This window comes from Amphiprion ocellaris, chromosome 5 (genome assembly GCF_022539595.1).
Source record: "Amphiprion ocellaris isolate individual 3 ecotype Okinawa chromosome 5, ASM2253959v1, whole genome shotgun sequence".
In the NCBI taxonomy this organism is placed as follows: Eukaryota; Metazoa; Chordata; class Actinopteri; family Pomacentridae; genus Amphiprion; species Amphiprion ocellaris.
Window position 1 is genome coordinate 27,037,348 of NC_072770.1, and position 20,800 is coordinate 27,058,147.

General features: G+C 40.2%; 1 protein-coding gene across 1 annotated transcript in view; it reads left to right on the forward strand.

Annotated features, from left to right (window-relative positions):
* LOC111575520 (potassium voltage-gated channel subfamily B member 1) overlaps positions 1 to 20,334 on the forward strand; it is a 47,389-nt gene extending 27,055 nt beyond the window's left edge. The window contains exon 3 of the mRNA XM_055010705.1: positions 14,326 to 20,334. Coding sequence (XP_054866680.1) covers positions 14,326 to 16,155 — 1,830 coding nt within the window. The 3' untranslated portion in view covers positions 16,156 to 20,334. The remainder of the gene's footprint in view (positions 1 to 14,325) is intronic.
* Positions 20,335 to 20,800: the final 466 nt, after the last annotated feature.

Below are 20,800 nucleotides of genomic sequence, written 5' to 3' on the forward strand. Positions count from 1 at the left end.
TGTGGTGGGCCTGTCCTACAGTGGAGGACTAAAAGTAAAACTATATACAACTACAGGTGCTGGTCATATAATTAGAATATCATGAAAAAAGTTGTTCATTATTTCAGTAATTCCATTCAAAAAGTGAAACTTGTATATTATACTCATTCATTACACAGACTGATATATTTCAAATGTTTATTTCTCTTAACTTTGATGATTATACCTGAATACTAACAAAAATCTCAAATTTGGTATCTCTGAAAATTAGAATATTGTAGAAAGGTTCAATATTGAAGACACCTCTAATCAGCTAATTAACTCAAAACACCTGCAAAGGCCTTTATATGGTCTCTCAGCCTAGTTCTGTAGGCTACACAATCATGGGGAAGACTGCTGACCTGACAGTTGTCCAAAAGACAAGCTTTTTCATGATATTCTAATTATATGACCAGCACTTGTAAATCTCAAGTCTATGGGAGGTGGACTCGCTCACACTCGCCGGCTGCCCACTGCCTACCCAGCTACCCCAGCACACCCAGGAATGACTGGTTGAAGGCAGTATTCTGGGCCATCTCCTCCCGCTGCAAGGCCGCTTCATTCTCTCTTGCCTCGCTGAGGAGCAACCAGATGTTCTCATCATGCTGGGCATGACTCCACTCCTCCTCAGCCTGCATCTCCACAAGTACGCTAGGAAGGTCCAGTTTTCTGTGGCCCCCTTTCCTCTTGCCTAGACCAAAGACAGAAAAGTGATCAGAGTCAGCTTTAATGGCCAAGTAAGTACACAATATACACGGAATTTGGTTTCGGCTGTTGGTGTCATCCTAGGAATATGGAAGAGAATAATAAAAAATAAACAATAGAAAGAGGAACAGGGAGGAAAAAGAAATAGTAGTAAAATAGAACACAATATAAACAGAAATGTACAGCTAGACTGGAATGTATGAACACATTAGCAAAATGGTAATTGCTATAAACACAGTAGTGGTGATTTTTGTGTACAGGGCACTGTAGTCCAAATGTCCAGGGTGAGTGGGGTCTCTGATGATGTTTTCTGCAGTCCGTACTATGGGCTGTAGTCTGTTTCTGTCCTGCTGTGTGGTTGATCCAGAGGTGCACAGGACAGATCGGATGACTGCAGTGTAGAACTGGATCAACAGCTCATGTGGCAGGCCATGTCTCCTCAGCTGTTGTAGGAAATACATCCTCTGCTGAGCCTTTTTCAGGAGGTCCTGAGAGATTGTAGTCCCCAGGAGCTGGAAGGACTCCACAGCTATGATGTGATGTGTTTAGCCACCCGTCCATCCATTTTCAATCATGATCATGTCTTTGATACTTTAATAAACTTCTGGCACTCTTCGCTTTAACCAAAGCACAAGCAGTAACTCCTCCACCACAAACAAAAACGACGTGGTGTGAACTTCATTTCATCCTGTGCACATTTTGGAGTTGCTAAGAAGAGCTGTGTTTTCTCATTTTTATGTATATTTTCATTCAGTTTCACAGCTACCTAGTGACTATAAGAAGAATGGTTGCAATACTACACTGCACCAGAACGTAAATTAATTAGAGTGACTTACTTGTTAAGTCAATGGAAAATAAATGCAGCTGCATGTGTTCTGTTTATGTGTCACTGCAGCTACATGTAGCTTTCATCAGGCGTTCCTGAGCTGGCTGCTGCACAGTTTGCATTTACACCTGCCTGAATTCTTGGTCGTTGGTCTCACTGTTCTGATCATGCTTGCAGGCATTTACACCTGTAGTAATAATAATAATGCGAAAATCAACCATGCTCTCTGTTTACCGTGTCTTACCGGTGATAAGACGTTGCTGTTGACAGGGTCGGTGTCGAAGCTGGTGCTGGAGAGGAGCTGCTGCAGCTGGTGGAGAGGAGACAGGGCAGCCGGGGGCTCCGCGACGGAGGTGGAGTAGGCTTCGCATGTGGAAAGGGATTCTTGAACAGAAATAAACACTCACTCTAAGTACAAGAAAAACACGGCATGCTGACTGAAGTATTAGCTTCTGAGAGCTAAACGTTAGAAACAGCAGCACGAAATACAAGCAGAGCACGGAGTTAGCGCCGATGGCTAATTAGCTAGCGCTGATGGCTAACTAGCTATCTTATTGTCTGCTCCAGGAGACAACGACGTTACTTTCTAAAAATACTTGTTTGCTTAAAAGAAGCTTGCCACCAATGGAATAAATGATGTATAAGTTTCTTGAAGTCACAAAACACTCACCGTTCTCGAACGTCTCCAACAATGCAGCGGCTGAGTCTCCCTCCTGTTGCTCGCCGGTGCGGTGCCAGTAAATAGCTTCCATGAAACCTCTTCCAACACCTCCTGGTTGACCCACGCCGGCCGTTGTGGTCCTGGGTGGACCGATAGTCACTTTTGAGCTTTTTCAGCTTCTCCCTACACTGCTTCTGTCCTCTTTATATACAGTCTACTGTATATGTGAGCGGCCATCCGCTCAGAGACCTCCTGATAAACTTTCTCCGTCCAGCTCTCTCTGTATTCTTTGGTCCACCACCAAAGACAAAGTCTCGACCTCTTCATTCACCCACGGTACAGGTCTGGCTGTCACATTAAAATTATGAAGAACAGAGAGTTTCGTGAAGAGCAATGCACACCGTCGCTGTTTACAGTCATTTTTTAATGCAGGATTTTGTTTTCGTGCTGAAGTTGCTCTGTGTCGTCACTCCCTGTCCAATCAGTGGCCTGCACTATGTAAACGCCACATTATCGGCTCATCTCAGCTCGCTGGGAACCTCAGCCGAGAAGGTGCTGAAAATTAGTCCGTATGGAAACGCTCGCTAACAAAGATGAGACGAGCCGTACCGTGCCGAGTAGATGCTTGTGGAATCGCGGCTAAACAAAGACGAGCGGAGCCGTGCCGCGCCGAGTAGGTCCTAAAGGAAAAGCGCTCGACACTCCGAGCATCGCTGCAATTTGACAGGCTGGTAATCCACAAAGAACGTGATGTTCCAGAACTTCCCTCGGTATGCCAAACGCCCTGGTCCCTGTGTGTGCTCCTGTTGCACCCTGGTACCAGAAAACCGGCGGAGTACTTCCTCTAAATTTGCAGTCACTCTACGGTCAACATCTTGGTCGGAAAGTGCGGAAATAACTTCAACAACTTCAATAAATTCCTCTGCTTTACACGCTACATGCTCGCGGTCAGCAGGTCCTGCTTCCACATACTCTGCAAGGTCTAAAAGATCTCTCACCAACTCTCTAGAAAGTTCACAGCGACTCTCCCTCTACACAGCCACCATGTTTAGAAAGACTTCTACTTCCGGTTTCAAGGCAGACAAAAGCAGTGGATTAGACTAGATTCACGTTAGTCCCGCCCACGGACTTTGACGGGCGAGGTTGACAGATAAAATTAATTCATGATCCACTGCAACACAAGGACCATGAAATAATTAATTAAATCGTGAAATAATGAAATATGTTTTTTACTTAAAATAATTGTTATTTTAATAAATTAATGACATATTTAATAACACATTTATGTATTTAATTCCAATTTTAATTAATTAATGACATATTTAATTCCAATTTTAACTAATTAATGACATATTTAATTATTTAATGATATATTTATTTAATAACACATTTAAGTATTTAATTCCAATTTTAATTAATTAATGACATATTTAATTCCAATTTTAATTAATTAATGACATATTTAATTAATTATTAAATGATGTATTTATTTATTTAATTTTGGCACTTTTAGTCCTCCATACTTAAGTAGTTGCTTTAATGTAAAATGTAAAATATGATTTTGTTATTAGACTTTCCATTCTTTTCCTTTCTTCATTCCGTATTCCTACTTGTAAAAAAAAAAAAAAAAAAAAAAAACAGCGGATGAATTGCAGGAGAAAATTTTTCAGACATGAACATCCTGATGTCAGACACACAAATGCTAGAGGAGCAGAAAACATAATTTTTACGTTTTTATGGAAATTAGAAATCCATTTACAGAGACAACGTATAATTTCATGTTGATGGAATCCAAAAAAAGTAAAATGCAATCACCAAACCAGAAGTCAAATGAGATTCATTCGAAATAATATTTTACATTAACTGCAGCTCAGATGCACTTTTTATGAACAACCAAAAGCAGAACATGTGTTTTTGTATTATCAATAGAAGGAGCTCACATTATAGTTCATGGAGGTCTGACTTTATTCAGCTTCTTATTGTTTACATATAGCCATTGTATGATAGATATAATGAAAATGCATTCCTCCAATGACCCAGTAAAAGACAAACACTATGACAGGACAAAATACACCTATAAATAAATAATAAATACAGCTAAAAAGTCGCACAGACATATTACTATTAACATAATCTTAGTTTGTCCCACCTCCGCTATCGGCTCTGCCTGATAAAAAGGAACATAAACTCTCTGCTTGGCCACTTTTTATATGCACTGTTGCTCATTTGTGTTCCTGTCGCTATCACAGAAGCATTCATGTTGAATTTAAAAGTCCAAAGTTTCATTTGTTTTCCAGGGAATATTTCTGTTTGGTGAGAAAAGAGAGTAGTTGGGCAAATGTTAGAGAAACAGCGAGACAACAACATTTCTAATCTGTAAGCAGAAGCTCCTTCCAAGTAAATAATCAGCAGCCTCTACTGGCTAGTCGTGTCTTCTGGCTGCTGGTTGTCCTCAGGCCGCCTGTCTCTCTAGTGCTGACTGCATTCTCTAATTGCAGTTAAGAGTGACTTGACTCGACTGACATACGTTGGTAACTTTGTCGACTGGTGTTTGTCCTCTTGAGTAATTACCATCACCACACCCTGAATAAAATATAAAAGAGGACATCGATCGTGATACACTGCACTGCCAAATGGTCCGTTTTCACTGAGTTGGTAGTGATTCAGCTTGAATTATTCTGTTCTTTTTTTTTCTTCTTCATCCGCCTGCCAACACTGTTGCCACTTTCGGCGTGAGCAAAGACCATAGCAACAAGAGACAGCTGGAGCTCCAGCCGGCAAAAAAAATCAGTATCAAGAACAAAGCCAGATTCTGAGTTCTTGTCATTTGTCCGCTGGGTGTGATGTGTCTTCACTGGAACCAGATGTGAGTCTGCTGTGAGCCACGGGTTTTTGCCAGCATGCCGCATTTCAGGCTCGCACAAAAACACCCACTTGTCTATCAGGACTGTACATCTGCGGATCACAGGCACCAGGCTTATTCCATTAGTTGGGCTCATGTGCAGAGTGTTTGTGGTTTTCTTTCTGCAGCCTGGAGGAAAGTCTCCCAAACCCTCTGAGGGTTACCACAGCAGGCTTTTATAGGCAGACAGGGACAAGCTGTTTGGAAGCCCTGTCTGTCCTTCACACTCAGCAGACAGCACACAGTTCACTAAAGGTCCAGCTCGTTTCACCTCAGCTGACACATTTTTGACTGAATGCTACCAAGTTTGATCTTCTCTGTTCCCTCCAATCACCCAATCATTTCAGTCCACTTCAGCATTTTTTAAAAATCTCTAATTAAACCACTATATATTAAAATGTAATGGCAGTGAAAAAAAATATATTTGCATAAAATATTATGCATATATAGTATTATAAAACATCACAGTTCATATGAGACAGATCCAGAGGGTTCTTAAATCTTTAAGGTTTTTAAATAACACAGTAAGAAAAAAGTAAAATGTTCTTACTTTCAGTCCAAAACAAAATAAAAATGTGAGGCAAAACAGGAAAGAAAGCCCATAAGACAAATCTACTCCAAAAAAATAACAGTTCACCTCCTAACAGAAGCTGAAGCTTTGCATCAAAACATTTATGTGATTCTGCATAAATCTAATGCAGATAACAATGTATTATAGCCAGATAAATATAGCTAGCAAACACAGCTAGCAAACTTAAACACATTTAATGCCATCAAACTGTAAAGCCATTCCAAATTTTAATCATCTGTACACTTGAATGCCTCAGTGTTTTTTTCTGAGCCATTTCCCAAAAAACTTGTATGTACAATACAACATGAAATAGGAGTCACTGTCCAAACCACAAAGCTCACATTTTGGCACATGTATTGCCTCATATCATACATAAGACAGTTTCGCTTCTGGTGCCCAGGTAGCTCAACAACCCATAAACTGGGGTTGTAGTCCCCATGCAGCAGTCACGGGTTCGATTCCTGCTCATGGCACTTTGTTGCAGGTCATTCCCCCATTCTTCTCCCCACTTCCCAGTCTTCCCTGTGTTCCTAAAGCCCCTAAGATATTCCCTAATGAACAGCTGTTCTTGTGATCTGATGTCATGTATTCTTTCACTGTACACCTGAGAACACAGGTGCTCCAGATGTTTCAGAGTCAAGGTTTTATGTCCTGGCGAAAGGCCAGTGGTGGAAGCACAGCTGTTTCATCGAGGGAACTGACATTCACTGGGTGACAGCACTGTTACTGGAGGGCTGATTTCGTTTCACTTTCTCACCTCTTTTTTAAATTTTTGTCCTAAATTTTCAGTGTCACCTGTTTCCTTTCTTTCATCCTTTCACCTTTTCTCTGTCACACATGCCAAACAACATCCATGTCCTCCATCATAGAAGGCTGAACTCAGCAAACATTGAAAAGTCATGTAAAACTAGTTACACTGTAAAATGTGCACATACATTGTTCATTTCACAAAAAAAATCAATGAATTGTATTTATTCTTAATTCTCAACACAAATATTAAAATCCTATCAGATCATACTGTTACTTAAACTGAACAGCCATTAAAACAATGCAACATATTCCTTGTAGCTTTCTGCATGCAGGATTCATAGAGACTCAAATAGACCATACATCAGTGCATGTACACTTAATGCACTGTGCCTGTGTGCCTCGTCGTTTTAGCACCACCTTCACACTTCTGAAAGGACACATCCTATGAGTAGCTGCAAGCCCAGTAATCCATCTCCCTGTCTCCTCCTCAGCTCATAGCACAGGACAGGAACAGGCTCCCTGCTACAGGCTGAAAGGTGGGACAGAAAAGGTGAAACTAGGCAGATGAAGGTGGATGGCACATCTGTGTGGAACACGGAAGGTCTTGTCAGTTTGGGAGGTGCTTAATGTTGTTGCTTATCTGGTTCAGAAACAGATGGGACAGTTAGACCGGGAGAGCAAATTTAGTTAGAAACTGTTTGTTGCTTTTCAGCCACATTGTGATGCAAAGTAATTATTAATAAGCCTTTTTCATAACAGATGCTTTGGGTTGTAATGGCAGGAAAAGCACAAGTGTAACCATTTAAAATGGCCACATTTTATTTTGGTGAGCTAATTGCAGGGTGTTGTGCTTTTTGCCTTAAAGAAAATTGTCCCATTTGCGCTTTTCTTGCACTGTCAAGTCAAAAATATCTGCTGTGACAAATGTCTAATAAAAGAATCCTCATTGCTAGTACTACTATCCTACTATAGTTGTTGCTATTCATCTTTCTATTGTCTCCATTGTCAGCTTTAAAGTGTATTACAAGAACAGAATAGAATAGAATAGAATAGAATAGAATAGAATAGAATAGAATAGAATAGAATAGAATAGAATAGAATAGAATAGAATAGAATAGAATAGAATAGAATAGAATAAAATCAGCAATGCACAAACAAAACTACAACTGAAATAATCTGAAAGTAAAAAGATAAAATTACAGTATTTGAGTAAAAACTATCAGCACAGAAAATTCACTGACTGACAGCTGGCCTCTTAGTGATTTCTGTGTGGCCTCCTGAGATTCTACGTCTCGTTGCTCATCCCCTAAAAACCCCGCAGTAAATATTCATTACTCCTGCTATTCTGTTGACTCAGATGCCATCAGTCTTGTGCTATTCTCTGCATCTCTAGTATTAACAGTGGAGATTGTTGCTTATTTTTTAGAAGGTCAAAGTGCCTCAACAGGCAGCAGTCTGCCGGTGGGCCAAACAATGTTCAAAACCACAGAACCTCATCTTACATTCTGGTGTGTGGATGCCAGACTTTCCAAAAAATACCAAGTATGTCAGGACTGAAATTTGAAAGAAAGGGTGTATAAAGTGGCTGAAAGCAGATATTTAAATGATTTCCATTGGATGGAATAGTGCTGTCATAAGAAATGCGTGGATTTTAGGGTTTGTTGAGTGAGATCAACCCACTTGAGATTATGTGATACTGTCGATGTACGTTTTAGACAGATTTTAAAGCCCTGTGTTGTTTTGTATTTTTCTCACTCTCAACAAATGCCATAAAAAGACCAAAAATGATGAACTGATCATGTTAGCAGGTATTGTCTGAGTAGCTAAAGCCAGATGTAGCTTATTTCTCTGTGACATAAGCCTCCATTGTTGCACAAAAACTAGTGAAAACACATCAGTGAGCCACTTTATTACGCTCAATGAGACCTTTGTTCATTGACATGAACATTGGCAGTTTATTTTGAGTTGATTCTGTCCACCCTGTCCTGCTACTGTACAGACTGACTAGTGCAACAAATCCACACATAGCTGAAAATAGTCCCCAACAAAGGCACTAAGTACTTTATGCTCAAACCATCCACATCTAACTGTTTTAGGAAACTAGACATTTGTGACTGATTCTAAAAGATTTTTGTGTCTTCTTATGAGATTTGTTGACGGTGACAGAAATATTTTTTAACATGATCTTTTAGCAGCTTTAAAGTGACTCTGAGAGGAATAAAAGGAGAGATCTGCATAATAAAGGGTTAATCGTAATTAGCTTATATAAGAGAGCACCAATGAGAGTATTTTCAAGGCCCTGTGTGGAACTTTCCACGAAGGTGATTGTGACCCTGGGGAGGAAGTGTTTATCGCTGCAACAGGCCTCCATCGTTTTCTCTGGGAAGGAGAGGATTCTCCACTTTGTTTACTGGCAGTGTAATTTCATCCATCTTTTCCACTGAAGCCTCGAATAAAAAACAAAAACACTGACCCGGTATCCCACAGAGGAAATTACTGCAGCACCACAGCAGCCTCTGCAGGAGGAAGGTCAGCTGTCAATGCACAAACCCAGGAAACATTTATTGGCAAGTCAGGAAAGTAGTACAATAAGAGGATTAGAGATGCCATCTTGCACTCAACATGCCCACAGAAAATAAAATGAGTGAGTCACACTGTGACATAATCTCTCCATTGATTCTGCTCATATGGCGAAAAGGGCAAATCCAGTTACGATGAGATCGGACAAGCAGTGAAGCAACATAGTAACATTTCACACGGCGTGACACAAGGGAAAACCCTAAATAATAGACAAAAAATTATTTTTTTTACATCTGACTACAATGGCACTTTGTTTGTCATTGTAATCTGTTCTAAGACCCAAATATCAATCGTGTAGTTCATGCTTCTGATTATAGTCATTCCTCAATCCTCCACTCTTTATCTGACGCTCTTCTCTTTGCCCTGAATTCTTTCTTCCTTCTGTGGTATCTCTCCAGCAGCAATGGAAAGTAAGAGCATTTACTCAAGTTCTTCAGGCTGCTTAATACTTCTAATCCACTACTTTTCAAAGAGAAATGTTTTATTTTCATTTTTCACTTTATTTTATGGCTTCAATTACTTTAAGATGAAGATTTTACACGAGGGATGCTACAACAAGCTTTAAAATGCAACACAACATGAAAAATTAAACCTGAGGTTTTCAACCTTTTTTGCTTCTGCCTTCTTATAAATAATAGTATCCAATCAGTCGAATATCAGAGATCTGAGTTCTCAGCAGATCCACCAAAAAGTGTTTTATCCCTTGAGACTTCCTAGACTTTGACTGACTTTATTAATAACTGGAGGGAAATAAAGTAAGTTCTCACGTAGTTTAAATAATTCTTCAAATGATCCAAAATCTCACCAAAAATCAAAGATTATTCTTCTCCTATTAACCGTCTGATGACTACTCTGAGATATCTGCTGTCCCTGTATATAAAACTGTATATAAAGTAGTTCAAAAAGCTCCACCTGCAGCAGCTACAATAGTAACATGCTGCAGACACATTGATGCATCTCTATTAATAATCAATTGATGTCAAACATAATAATATCTCAGACATATGGACCAAAACAGTACTTTTAAAAATCAGTATGTACTTTTACTTTTTAAAAAATGATCTGAATACATTTCCTCCCCTGGTCTGAACAGAAATTGTGTTTTTAAATATATTTTGACCAACAATAAATTGATAATCCTGCTGTGGAGTGGGTTCTGGGATTTTGTCACATAGACTATTTTAACACCTAGTGGTTGTGTGGCTATATTTATGTTCCCCTCAGGATGAGTTGTAGAAACTCTGGAGGTCCCATGACTTTTTATATAGCACCACTGCCAGGTCAAAATTTTAAATTGTCCAGTAATTAATTTTTCCCATCAGTTTCACCTGTACTTTGTACTAAGTGTTAATTAGGAAATCTTGGAGGTAATCTAGGAAGATAAAATTAAAAATATTTTTCTTTCTGGTAAATCTTAGTTTGTCACAATCATGACGTTCATTCTAGTGTGCTAATCTTAGCATTTAGCTTAGTAAAATTTCAAAGTGCTCGTTTGAAACATATAAAGCAAACAAATGGATAGCAGAAGAAGTGAAAGGTGTTGGATACTTTAATGCTTGGATTTTTTTCATTATGGAAACACATCACTTCTCTAAATATGTGATCTGAAATCCAAGCTGCTGTTCTGTTCAGACTCTCGAGATGGATCAAGCCATGAAAGTGAGCAAAGCTTGGTGATCAAAGTTATATTTTTCATGAAGTCTTATTTCTTTCCCTCCATTGGTATAATCGGTATGAACTGAATGAATGAGACTTGCTGAGAAAAGCCAGGCAGCACAAACGAAGACACGTCTGGTAAAACATAAAGTTAGGAAATGAATATAGAATGAATGCTTTGTTTTTCACTCCTGGGAAATGAGCGCAACTTGACTATCTTACAAATCTCAAACTCCTAATCTTGATGGGACACTCGCTCTGTGAGGAACCTCCTGCCAGGTGTTGATAGAAACCCTCTTCTCTCTGCCATTGCTCCTTCGATCAAGCATGAAGCAGATCTAACCTTGTGCGGTGAAAACAGTGTGAAAACTGGGCTATGTCTGTGGTTCTGCAGTCCGTCATGGCCCAGTGAGGAAGCCCTCACACACACCTTTTCCAGGACAGGATAGTTTGCACTTCAGGAGGATATTAGATATTCAGTCTCCTGCCTCTCTGGATCTGTGGGGAAGGGAGACTTTGGGCTAATTACTGAGCTGCAAGTGAATATGTCTATTATGCATGTGTGTGTGTGTGTGTGTGTGTGTGTGTGTGTGTGTGTGTGTGTGTGTGTGTGTGTGTGTGTGTGTGTGTGTGTGTGTGTGTGTGTGTGTGTGTGTGTGTGTGTGTGTGTGTGTGTGTTTGTTGCAGATGAGTGTGTGTGTTATGTTTGTGAAATCTTGATCAGATTCATCTTCCACTCATGCAAACAGGAAGTGGGATGGGCCAACCCCCATGACCCCAGTGCTTGTTGTTAAGAGCTAATGAGGTAACACAATAACCCTCCTTAACAGTGGATCTGTGCCTCAGTGCTCCTGCTGCATAATAAAATACATTCATCCCAATGCATTAGCTTTAGTGCCTTTATAAGCACTGTAAGGATGCACACTTTAATTGTCTTTTCCTCGCTTCCTGCTGTGGTCTAACAGCTACATAAAGATATTCAGTTTCCTCATTATGAGCACCATCCTATATTTCATGTTGCCAAACCAAAGGAAACCCACCAGTGTCTGGTGCAAAGCACAGACTGGGCTTGCCTCATTCTCTCTTTGTCACAGATTTGTCACCGTCACGAATGTTCGCAGAAGGAATTTCTTTCTCTCTCTGCTTGCGTCCATGTGTGTCTCTGTGGTGAGATCACATCTCTGTAATCTTCCTCCCCAGCTGACCCCAGCTGGCTTACTACCGGGGTGGGGAGGGGAAAAGATGACTAAGAGAAAGAATTTGATGGGAGGAGCAGGTCATCCTTTGGGTGTTCTCTTTACACAACACACCTAGGTTCAATTTCAGCGCCGTCTTTTGTCCTCGGCATGATTCATTAGCTGCACTCCAGCCCGGTCAGTGCATTGAGTGAGATAAGCCTTGATCTGATGAATACGGTTTCCACTGGATGGCCCGTTTTAGAACTGAGGCTCAGTGATGATGCTGCTAAATCAGTGCACATACAATTTCTTCTTCCTACAATCCAGATTTTGCAGTTTCTGATAACGTATGTGACCTCCAAATCCTCAAAAAGTACTGAAAATAGTGATGTTAATTTTCTCCTTTTCACTGTAAAAGGTCGTTTTTATGTTTCATGTTGGCTTTAGTTGTTTTATTCTCTTGCGTGTGATTATTCAGTTGCAAGAAATCTACCTGTAATGGGTCACATTGGAGAGTTTTCATCCATCATTTGGTGTCTCTTGAGACCCACACCGGGAGGCTGGCTATTTCAGGGAAAGCTCCGATAGAATTAAATTTTTTGTGTGCCCTTTAATTCACTCTCACATCTGAACTCTTTGGCTGCTGAAGTTGATGTGCCTTTAGTCCAGTCTTCCTCCTGTCCTCCCTGAGCTCCCCCAAGGCAGTGTTTCTCTGTTTTTCATCCCTCTCTCTTCAAAGGCCAAGGTAGGTGTACAAGTAGTCACCTGTCAAGATTAATTAAAGCTTATGGGGGCTGATTGGTGCCTACGAATAATCCTGCTCGCCTGTCTCCAGGGACACAGGATCCACAGTGACCTTGTGTTGGATTTCACACTGACTCCAGGACAAGAATAATAGGTGTGGCACACCTACACAGCCACAACTGTGCAGCCGTCTTAATCCTCGGCACAATGACCAGACCCTATTGTGCTCAGCAGATTATGTCATTAGTAGGTAGCTCAGTTCTTCAGAGGCCTCCTGTGGCCTTTCAGTCAGGCTTGCTGGCCATGCATGGTGTGCTTTGTAAAACAAGTTGTACATTGTGGTTTTCTTGTTGCCCTGGGCATTGGATGATTGCAGCAAACTGATTATAAATGAAGACAGTGAAAAAGTGTGACAGGGATTTTAAAAAGTGTATCAATGCAACTGAAAATACTCCAGCTTGTCTTCATCCTTCCCTGTCACTCACTTTAATGTGAGAGAATTAAAGAAGAAAAAGAAACTTCTGCCCCTGAGATCACATTAGTTCTGACCCTATTCCTTTTGAAACGCTGACATGAAAGCCAGAAAGTTAACGGGGTCATGAAATAATATTACAAGTTGGGATATTATTGCCACTTTTGAAATTAAATTGCACCAATTTGAAATGGATTTTCTCATGGATCTGACCTTTCTCTGACACTGCTAAAGCTGCATTTCCTTCATGGAGAGTTTTAACTTTCAGCAAGTAGTTCATGGGACATTCAGCTTCCCACATTAACCACTGTACATCCACTGTTATGTTCAACTATTACCTTATTTCTCAGGATTTTAAATTGCAAAGAAGAAACATTCCTCCTTTGAAGTTAAAGCACTGTTTCAAACTCCTTTTCTTTCTTTTTTGTGTGGGTATAACTGTGATAAATTAGGGTTTGAAAATAAAACTTAAAAGTGTGGTGCCAGCTACGTGTTCGAGGTAATGAGAAGGACTCTCGCACAAACACAATACAGATGGCTTCAGAGATTTTGTATTTTCAGAGCAGTCTTTTAATCTTGAAGTCTTTTATTCATTTTAGTCAAAGCGACCATCATCAGTGAAGAAATGTACTGATGATCAAACATCTGCTGCTTGTTACAGGAAGATTAAAAGACTGGATTAGGCAACTAGTCTGAAGCTGTATACATTTTTCTAGCATGCATGTCCTAAAGAAATCGCTGCTTTTGATTTGTCACCTGATCAACTGAAACTTCATGGTTAGTAAAATAATCCTATAGAAAAGCTTACAAGCTAAATCTTACTGAATAAGACGTCTACAGCTACATTAGCAGCTGTGTGAGGCTGTGGTGAGATACAGCAGGGCTTTGAGCTAAACACTGATCTCAACCTGCTTGCAATGACATGACTAATGTGGTGATGTGGAGCAGGTAATGATTACCTTGTTCCCCGTCTGGATTTATCTAAATTGTCAGATTTATGGGGCTGCTAGGAGAAAAGTCAGGAGATATTTAAAATAGTAGGATTCACCCCAAAGGGGAAACATTAAGGTGAGTCTAAAATTTTATTGTAAGTCATCCAATAGATGTTAAGATATTTTAGTTTGAACTTAGGAGGAGAATTGACTAGCAGTGCTATTCCTTGAAAGGGGAACTAAGAAAGTATAGAGCACTTTTTATTCCTCAGATACTATTCTTTATTCTTCAGTATTTTTTTAATTTTTCCTTCCCTCTGTGTTTTCCAGATCCTGGCAATTATATCCATCCTCTTCATCGTGCTATCCACCATTGCCTTGTCTCTGAACACCCTCCCAGAGCTGCAGGACACAGATGAGTTTGGTCAAGCTACAGACAACCCACAACTGGCCCATGTGGAAGCTGTGTGCATTGCCTGGTTCACTATGGAGTATCTGCTTCGATTTCTCTCTTCCCCTAACAAGTGGAAGTTCTTTAAGGGTCCTCTGAACGTCATAGACCTGCTGGCCATCCTGCCCTACTACGTCACCATCTTCCTGACAGAATCCAACAAGAGTGTGCTGCAGTTTCAGAACGTCCGCCGCGTGGTTCAGATTTTCCGGATCATGCGAATATTGCGTATTCTGAAGCTGGCCCGTCACTCTACAGGTCTTCAGTCTCTGGGCTTCACTCTCAGGAGGAGCTATAATGAGCTGGGCCTGCTCATCCTCTTCTTGGCTATGGGCATCATGATATTCTCTAGTCTGGTATTCTTTGCTGAGAAAGACGAAGAAGACACTAAGTTTAAGAGCATCCCTGCTTCCTTCTGGTGGGCAACCATTACCATGACCACAGTAGGTTATGGAGATATTTACCCAAAAACTCTGTTGGGGAAAATAGTCGGGGGTTTATGCTGCATTGCAGGAGTGCTGGTGATAGCCTTACCTATCCCCATCATTGTGAATAACTTCTCTGAGTTCTACAAAGAGCAAAAGAGGCAGGAGAAAGCCATCAAAAGAAGGGAGGCTCTGGAGAGGGCTAAGAGAAATGGTAGCATTGTCTCTATGAACATTAAAGACGCATTTGGTCGCAATGTGGAGCTCATGGATGTAATGGTGGAAAAAGGTGATGGACATAAGGAGAAAGTTCATGACAATCATGTGTCTCCTAATCACCAGAAAGGGACCCCCAAACTCAGGCTGGAAACCAGCCCCAGCAGCCCCACCAAGACCCCTGAATCAAGCTTCCAAGAGCAGGCCAAGCCCTCCAGCAGCCCCCAGCACCTCAGTGCACAGAAATTGGAGGAGATGTACAAAAAGATGGCCATGACTCAGTCGCAGCCCAACCTCAACAGCAAGGAAAAGGGGCCGTCATCCAAAACAGGCCGAGAGAGAGCTGAATTTGAGATGGGAAGCATCCCAACTGAAGCCATGTCCAGCACAGTGGAGGCAGTGACAGACATGAAGAGCATGTCCAGCATCGACAGCTTTATCAGTTGTGCAACTGACTTTCCTGAGAGCTCTCGTTTTTCCCACAGTCCAATCAGCAACATCCCTGGGAAGGTCAGCACCAACCCCAGCCTGGAGCCCACCTTGGAGAACGAACATGAAGGATCCCAGGGCATCTCTACACCTCAGGCAGGAGATGGCATAAAGTCCAGTCTGCATTCTGACAGCCCCAGAGGCCTGCGCTTCAACAAAAGTCGCTCGCTAAAGGTCAACTTCAGAAGCAGCGAGGATCCAGGGGCAGGTCTCCTGTCAGACAGCTCATCAATCCAGAGCCCTGAGGTGTCCGTCTACACAACTGCCAGCAGCAGGACACCCAGTAAGAGTCCAGAGAATCTACTACCCAGCATCTTCACATTCCATGATTCGTCCATCAATAAGTTCATTGATGCTGACACAGACGAAGAGGAGCACCTGCATGATGGTTCAGGCACCAACCCGACCCAAAGACTCCTGGAAAGAGCCAGTCCCAAGTTTGGCCATCAGAGTTCCAACCACATGGAGGGACTCCAGAGGAAGCTGGGGAATAGCACACTGCCATTAGAGGGGCAGGAGAACCATGTGGCTCAGGAACTACAGCCACTTCAGGGAGAGAAGAGTCATTCTAACTCTTAAGGTCACTAAAAGAAAGAAACCAGACAGGAGAGGAGGAAGCGAAGGAGGTGGAGAGCAAATAACAAGCACAGTGAACTTCCCGAAAATATGAATGACACTGAAAACATTTGAAGAATTACAACACAAACTACTTCTCCCATGACAATACAAAAGTTGTGGACAATGGGGAAGAATTTTGTTCTGCTCTCAGACTTTTTCCTACCAATGACTCCTGAATAGATTAATTTATCTGAAGACTTGAAGGTTTTAAAAATGGCAATGAATAGAATCTGAAGATTTGTATAATTTCTACATTAATTTCACCCAGATGACCATCTAATAATTGTAGCCTAGTTGTAAGAGTACAATATGCCATTTTTATGATCAAAAACCAATTATCTTCAAAGTCACTATAGCAAAGGCTGTCAAATCAGTAGCAAACCACAAAGGGCATTGAAACACGGCACATACAGGAGAGATATTTCCAATAACTATATTGTAGTATGAAGGGTGAACATACAAAGGCAAAGTGTTGGGAAAATGTATAGTTAGCTTCCTTTAACTTCCTTCCTCAGAACTGGCCTTAGTTCATGTGTCTCCCATGTTTTATGTTTATATGTATGACAAGGAGAGAAATCTAGAGAAGGACAGATAGCACATATGTGTGCAATAATTACCTTTCATATATAGTATATTTATTGTTATGTAGCATTCGTGGTCTCTTGTCTTAAGTGTGACCTGTAGGAGAATCAAGTGTTTCAGTCTGTTTATATTCAACAGGAGTTTAGTGTCTTGCTCGTTGATATTTTTTACTGCACAGAAAACATTTAGACGACACAGAGAGACACTGTGAGACTTGATCCATCAGTTTCCTTCTTGTTCCCATTGTGCCCGACTGCAGGCAAGAGAGAGCACCTTAACATAATTCTTTTTCTTGCGAACACAGGAAAAAAAAATACTGTGTTGTTCTTGTTTGTTCATTTATTTTGTTTGTTTCTAAATGTCTGTGTGTATCCCCATGACTGGTGTAATCACATTTCATTTTCAATCTGGACAAAAACAAAAAATATCACATTATTTTCAGACTTTCTCAAAGGTGTGTGGAGGAGTCACCATTCCTGTTGTAGCTGATACACTGAATTTTGCATAAAATGACAGTTCTCATGAGCATCACTACGGCTGGACAGACAGCAGTGAAAATCGCACAGATTTTCTTTGTTGATCCTCCGGTTTTGTAGGAGTGTCAATATTGTACATGTATAACTACAAAAGTAGAATCTATTACAAAAAATACACATTTATTGTACAAGTTAAAGAATCTAAATAATTTATATTTTTAAGATATTTTCTAAAAGAATGGACTCTTAGACAAATATATTGTGCTGAATTCATAGTTTTGCATTTACAATATATGTACCACATTATTTTGATGGAGTTGCATTTATTAGACAATATTCTGTAGTAGATACATTTGTATTGTTTGCTATTGTCTCTCTGTAAACGTTTGTCCGTTGATCTTTTGTGCAATGTGAAGAACCAAAGAATTGTTCTTTCTGATAACTCACACAGATGGTAATAAGTTTAAAAGTTTTTTTTTCCTAAGAAATGTAAGCATTCCGTTTTCTAAACAAAAAGAATCTGACATATTTCAGGGAGCCATACTTGCTCATTCGGGACAAACATGTAAGCTAGAAGAAGCTGTTGATGGAGGATCAAAAAAAATGAAAAGGGAACACAGGATTTTATTTTCTTTCATCCATTTGAAAAGTTAATTTGATTATTTACACACTGTGGATCTTGACAAGTGGTTCACTTCCAAAAATCCAAATCATTATATTCACATGAGTCCACATGATATCTCCTGCTAACATAAAGACACCTCTCAGCTATAAGCAGCTTTAGTTCAACCAAATGTCCTGCATCCTGCTTCTCCAAAACGACCACTCTGGGTGTTGATCATCTGGTGCAAGCATGCTTTTATAAGATTATTAACTTTCCAACATATCATGCAAGCATGCTACAAATCAACTGTTCTTAGTAGTTAAAGAAATAGAAGTATTTACTGCGCATGGTTGTCTGCAGTCATTAGACATAACATGAGTTAGATATTTCTGTGCCTTTGCTTTTAACAAACGCCTACCCTGCATACTGAATTTGTCCACCGGAACCCAAATGATAATTAAACAAACTGTACAGCACATAAACAAACAGAGAACTGGGTCATCATGCTACAGTTTCCTATAATGTCTTTCCTGTGCACTTAAATGCACCAAACATTTACACGAAAAAAGGTCCCAGTCCACAAAAACAAACAGGTGCAGATGCACTCGGTACTGTGAAGCACCACTGTTTCCATGGTGATGGTTGAGATGACTGGATGGCTCACATTTGATGCAAGCAAGTATCCTAATTTGTCGAGATGGGGTCCTTTAAGACTAAAATAGCATAGTGCAAACACACACCACAATTACATTTTTGTTCATTCACTCTTTTTTTTTTTTTTTTTCATCTCAGTTGTTCCCTGCTTACTTCAGTGATGGTGAAGCCTGAGGAAAATTATGTAAACAGAAAACTGGATTGCGGGCCCGTTCAATCAGACTGCCACATCATCCCTTTATTTCACTCGTTTGTTTTTACGTAGAAACATGCACACATCTCAGCAAATTACAAAAGAACAGACAGAGCATGACTACATTCTGAAACTAAAGGTGATATTGCAAAAATGTGTATGAACACTTGAGTGGAGGGAGCGAGTGTGAAATGCAAATGGAATAGGAACAAGTGGTGTGTGACGGGGAGGGAGACGTCAGCTTGATTACAACTGATGTCCCTAATGATGGCCGCAGCTCCTCACGTCCACTTTTACTCTTCAACAAATCATCATTCAAAACAGAATCTTAGGATCTTTCTGTCCTCTCTTTGTGGCGACAGAGTAAAACATTCCTCAGGCGAGATGACTGCCATTACATTCTGTCATTTAGAAACAAAGTTAAGCAGTCAGGTTATGTACACAGTACTTGTGTGTGTTTTTCCATCACAAGGATTTTCCTTGTGCTCGAGTCTTTTGTGCAGAGTGACAATGCAAAAATGGCAGTTGGGTTGAGGCATCCTTTTGAGGATGTCTTCAATTCTGTGATTCTATAAATATCATCCTGGGCATGCAAAGGGAGGGTCCGGGCCTGCAGGAAAAGGCTCAGTTACAGAAATGTCTTTGTTCCGATGGTGTCATCCACTTCTGAGGAGCAAACTTTGTAACAAAAGAGTCTGGAAAAACAGAGGCTACGGAGGCCGACAGGAAACCAACCAGTCACTGGTGTGTGGGATTGTTTGCAGCCCAGCCCTAAACCCTGCATGGTAATGGAATGAAAATGTCAAACTGACAAATGGTCGTACGACTTTCACTGCTGAATGCGTTGGAGACAGAAGAAACAAAGAAATTTTTTCTTTTTTTGATGAGTGGGTGAGGGTGTTACACGGTGAAGAATGAAGGTTCATTAGCATTCATCACACAACAGTCAAACATGCAGTAAATAATGACAAATCTTTGAAAATGAGCCTCTAATCATAGTGGACTTTCTTCCAAACAAGCCATAGTCGATTTTAACAGAACAGCTCTTTTCTGTGTTGGATGAATGTTAACAATGTTCTTATTGTTTTTTTATTTTATAATTTTTTTTCCTCTTTTCTGAACTGCACTTTATTGATTTTTCTGAATTAAGTACTCTGCTGTCTAGTGACAAATAGAATTGTCAATATAGAAACACTGTATTTGAGCAAACAACGGTTCAAATACAATGTCCAAAAGCACAAATTAAAATACCAATAGGTAACCATTTTCTTTGAGAAGAATACACCACACAAGAGGTCGCAGCCAAATACAGACGCACGATTTCATTTTCTGAATCTTCCCCCTCCTTCAGGGAAATAATCACTCTGTTCAGCTCACACAGGTCTGTATGTTGCCCTTACTGTGTCTGGGGAAATGTTTGTTTTGTAAAGTTTCATACTTTGTACCAGTTGACTTTGTAGAATATTATATTTGTGGTTTTCCCGTTGTTCAACGCATGTAGCGCTATTAAACTTTGACACACTGAACTTGTAAATATAATATAAATGCTATAGGAAAATGACTATGATGAGCAGTTTTGAAGCAGATTTCTCCTTTTACTGACTGATGCTTAATAAAAGACAATAATCCAGTGATGGTGTCACTGTATTAACTAAAATGTTTGTGGAAAACTAGTTAACATATATGAGCAGGAGGAAGGTAACACATGAGAGCATGCTGGTGAGATTATACAAAAACTGAGCTATGTATTTTATACAACAGCTCCCTCTGGTGCTGCGCTTTCATATTCATTTTAAACACTGATGGACATTTTTGGTTACAGCAGATTTCTGCTTCCACAGAAACAGCAAAATGAGAAAAAGTTTAATTTTAACTGTGTTTACGGATTATTTTTCAATTAAATTATCTGAAGTTACCTTCCTTTAGCCTTTTGTGACATATTAAAATGTCTTTGTGTGACCACCAATCCAAATGCTGAAACAGAGAGAAGCAGCAAACACAATAAGGATGTCAGAAGCAAACATCTGCATTTTGCTTGAAAAAATAGTCAAATTATTAATGAAATACAAAGCTTGGATTACATTTTCTGTCAATGGA